Source organism: Calidris pugnax, unplaced genomic scaffold (assembly GCF_001431845.1).
Source record: "Calidris pugnax isolate Ruff unplaced genomic scaffold, ASM143184v1 scaffold81, whole genome shotgun sequence".
NCBI classification, from domain to species: domain Eukaryota; kingdom Metazoa; phylum Chordata; class Aves; order Charadriiformes; family Scolopacidae; genus Calidris; species Calidris pugnax.
The window spans coordinates 11075192-11079201 of NW_015090880.1; the positions used below are offsets into that span (position 1 = coordinate 11075192).

General features: G+C 69.7%; 2 protein-coding genes across 2 annotated transcripts in view; one reads left to right on the plus strand and one right to left on the minus strand.

Moving 5' to 3' along the window:
* The window catches only part of LOC106890692 (proline-rich transmembrane protein 3-like), a 29715-nt gene extending 28742 nt beyond the window's left edge, over positions 1 to 973 (plus strand). The window contains 1 exon segment of the mRNA XM_014946647.1: positions 1 to 973. This exon segment is cut by the window's left edge and continues 4 nt beyond it. Within this exon segment, the coding sequence (XP_014802133.1) occupies positions 1 to 944 (944 nt within the window). The 3' untranslated portion in view covers positions 945 to 973.
* A 239-nt stretch (positions 974 to 1212) lies between these two features.
* Positions 1213 to 4010, minus strand: part of LOC106890800 (interleukin-17 receptor C-like) — a 9379-nt gene continuing 6581 nt past the window's right edge. The window contains 9 exon segments of the mRNA XM_014946835.1: positions 1213 to 2127; positions 2241 to 2384; positions 2471 to 2566; positions 2703 to 2786; positions 2915 to 3010; positions 3136 to 3312; positions 3449 to 3540; positions 3635 to 3745; positions 3842 to 3924. Coding sequence (XP_014802321.1) covers positions 1907 to 2127; positions 2241 to 2384; positions 2471 to 2566; positions 2703 to 2786; positions 2915 to 3010; positions 3136 to 3312; positions 3449 to 3540; positions 3635 to 3745; positions 3842 to 3924 — 1104 coding nt within the window. The 3' untranslated portion in view covers positions 1213 to 1906.

The following is a 4010-nucleotide window of genomic DNA, read 5'->3' on the forward strand; positions in this document are numbered from 1 at the left end:
TGTGGCTGCGGGGGGTGCTGGGGGTCCCCGGGAGGTTCTCCCGGCCCGGTTGGGTGGCGCAGCTCTGGCTGCGGGTCGGGGAGCTGGGCACGGCCCTGGCACTGCTGGTGGCCGCCACCGAGCCGCTGTGCTGCCGGTGCCGCCAGCGCAGCCCCGCCGGCCATTCCTGCTGGGCCAAGGCGCTGCGGTACTTCTGTGCCAGCCGCAAAGCCGAGGCACCCGAGTACCCCAACAACTGCTACGACTGGGCCGGCGGTGGCACCGGGGGCACCGGCCCCGAGCGGGCACCCAGCGGCGACATCTCCAAGAGCCTCATCCGCAACCCGGCAGAGCAGCTGCCCCTGCGGGCCCTCAAGGACAGCAACGAGGCCTGGGCGGCCGCCGGCGGGCTCAGCCCCAAGTGCCCCAACGTCTTGGCCGCCCGCTCCTCCGCTGCCTTCCAGCAGGGCTCGTCCCCCTCGCTGGGGGAGCTCGTCTTCCGCCCGCCATCCCCCATCGACCTGCGCCGCAGCATCGACCAGGCGCTCTGCCGCCGCCATCTCCTGCACAACGGCCTCTTCGGCCAGCCCCGCCGCGGCTCCGGCACCTCGCTGCATGACTCCCCCCCGACCCCCGCCACCACCCCCAGCCTGGGGCGCATGGTGAGGTGCAGCTCGCTGACGGAGCTGCCCGCCTCCCGCCAGCCCCCCGCCGGCACTGTCACCCTCACCGTCACCGCCTCAGCCAGCTCGCTGGAGAGCAGCTCCCTGAAGATCAGCTGGAACCCCTGGCGCCATGGGCTCTCCTCGCCCGACAGCCTGCCCCTGGACGAGGCGCCCAGCCGGGCGCCCCTCCTGATGCCCACTGTGCCCCCCGCCTGGGAGCGGGAGGGTCCCCGCAGCTTCCCAGCCCTCAGCAAGGCGTCGGACACCCGCAGCCTCTCCAGCGACACCATTGAGCTCTGAGCTGGGGAGACGCAGCGAGGACGGGCAGAGACTGGGGGGGGTGCAGGGGGACCAGCCCAGCGTGGGGGGGTCCGGGGGGGGCCTGATCCCACACCCCTACAGGGCCGGGAAGGAGCAGGGAGCTGGGCTGGGCCAGCTCCATTTGTGCCAAACCAGAGAAATAAAAGTTTATGTTGGGAGGAGGTGGACCCAGTGGCGTGAGGAGGCAGCAGCATCCCCAGTGCCCCCCACCCCCGGCTTGCCCCCCCCATGCCCCGAGCAGCCGAGCTGGGTGTGCAGAGCTTTATTTCCTGAGATATGGACACACGGACAGATGGGCACACCCCGACGGACAAACCACGGACAAATGCAACGGCCACGCTCATGCATCCAGCAGGGCCCCCCCTGGCCAGCACGGTGCCCCCGAGAGCTGCCCCTGCCCCATGGGAGCCCCCACCCCACCCCCCAACCTGGAGGGGAGAGATGGGCTCTGCCCAGGGATGCGGGGGGGAGCAGCTCTCCCAGCCCCACAACTCAGGGCAGAGGGGGGACCCAGCCCCCCACTGCCCAATGGGGAATGGTCTCACGGGGGGGACACACAAGGTCCTGCGGTGCCAGCAGGGCTGAGCTCTGCCAGCATCACTGCCCTGGGACCAGTGGTGCCAGAGCACCCCCACAGTGCCAGGCCTCTCCAGAGCACCAGGGGCTGAGGGCAGCATGCTGTGCCCCCCGCCCCAAAGTGCATTAGTGCTCGGCATCACTACACTGGCCGGAGGGGGCTGTGCAGCCCCCTGGGTACCAGGCACCCCCAGCTCATTCTGCAGGGGTCAGGGGGGAGACCCTACGCTAACGGAGGGCTGGGGGACACATGCAGGGCACAGCACCATGCGCAGGATCCGGCCTCGGCAGCCAGCCCCTGCTGGGGGGGTACCCTGCACTCCAGGCTAAGCCTACCCCCCTGCCCATGCCCGGCAGCCCCAGAGCTATCTGCCCTTCATGAAGCCATCGAGGACACGGTCGCTGCGGTCGGAGAGCCAGTAGCCGGCCATGGCAGCCACGGCGCCGATGAAGATGGCGGTGAAGACCATGTCACCCTTGGCAGCCAGTGTGGCGAGGGCACAGATCATCACACCGAAGAACATCTGCTGCAGCACCACCACCTCGTCATCCGTCACGTCGTCAAAGAAGCCCTTCTCTGGGGCATCTGCAAGGATGGTGCTCGCAGGGGCAACGGCGGAGGAGGCAGAGCCCCCTGCCACCACCTGCCACCCCCCTGCCCCACACCGTGTGGCCCCCCCTCACCGCGTCAGGCCATACCAGGGGGCTTGTCCTCCACGCACTGCCCGTCCCGCCGGACGTGGCCGCGGGCGCAGACGCAGCGGTAGCTGCCCTCCGTGTTCTCACACACCTCCTGCACCCCCGTGCACACCGGCTCCTCGGCGCTGGCACACTCGTCCACATCTGTGGGGGGCAGACAGGGCTCAGGCAGGGCTCAGGCAGCGGGGAGGGGGCAGAGCTGCCCCCCCCAGCCTGCAGAAGCCACTCACCCAGGCACTTGGCTCCATCCCGCCAGTAGCCCTTGTTGCATTTCTTGCAGCGAGCCGGCCCGGCACCCATGCAGCCGATGCAGGCTGTGGAACAGTCTGCCATGGGGAGAGAAGCTGGGGTCACCGCTGGAGCCCCCTCCCAACCCAGCCAGCAGCAGCTTGGGCAGGGGGGATACAGCCCCAAGTACGGGGGAGTCACCTGCCCAGAACCCCCCCCCAACCTCTGTCTGACCTCGACACTCGTAGGAGCCCTCCGTGTTTACGCAGAACTGGTTGGCTCGGCAGTGCGCCATCTCTGTGCCACACTCATCGATGTCTGGGGAAGAGGAGGTGTGTGTGGGACGGGGGAGAAGGGGGGATGGCCCTGCTGAGCCCCAGCTCCTGGGAGACACAGTCCTCCCCGCGGCCCCGAGCCCGTCTGCTGTCCCCCCGGTCCCCCCTCACCGATGCAGCGGTGCTCATGCAGCACCCAGCCCCTCTTGCAGCGAAGGCAGCTGGAGTCCTCCGGTCCTGTGCAGCGCCCGCAGGCCCGGTAGCACTCTGCAGGTGTGGGGGGGGGGCCAGCATGGGTGCAGGCAGAGGGGAGGGAGCTGCCTGCACCCGGTGCCAGGCCAGCCCCCTGGCCGCACAGCCCCCCCTCCCCGCCGGGCCAGACCCCTACCTACCGGCACATACCAGGTGGCTCTTGTTCCGCGAGGCTTCGTAGTAGCCATCACCGCACTCGGCGCAGAAGGGGCCGCCATAGCCGGGGCTGCAGACGCACAGGCCGGTGCCGCGGCGCGTGCCGTCACCGTCGCATCGCCCATTGCCGCTGCAAGGCTGCTGGGGCCCACCGGCGCAGGCTGTAGGGGGAGAGACCAGCCGGCTGGCAGCCTGGGTGGAAGGTGGGGAGGAAGGGGGGGCGCAGCATGGCCGGGGGGGCCTCTCCAGCCCCGGGGCAGCACCCCACTGGCACCCCGTCATGCCACAGCTACTCACGCCGGCAGTCGGGGCCGTAGGTGCCAGGCGGGCAGCAGAGTGCCAGCCTGTCTATGCACAGCCATTGGAAGAAGTCGGGGTGCTGCTGCCGCCTGAGGAGGAAGGTGGGACACACACACACACAGTGCTCAGCCCCCTGCCAGCCACGTGTCCCCCACCCTGTCCCCATCCTCCCCCCAGACTCACTCATGGAACCACCATTGCTCCACATGCTCCTCGCTCCGCTCCAGCAGCTGGTGGCAGGTGAAGTCCGAGGGGGCACAGACGCCCTCCAGCACCTCCAGCAGACGGGTCTCGCTGTAGGAACAGAGGGGGTCAGTGTGGGGAGCAGCTACTGACGCCCCCCCACCACCACCCTCTGCCCCAGACTCCCCCCAGCCACAGGGCACCCACCTGTGTTGGTACTTGGCCAGCTTCTCCTCCTCCCAGGCCGTGTTGCCCCCGCCGAATCCCTCATGCTCTGTCCGTTCCAGGCCCTGGGCACGCGGGGGGGGGCAGCGCAGGCATGGGATTCCACGTGACCCCCCCAGCACCCATCGGTTCCCCCAGATCCTAAGATCGG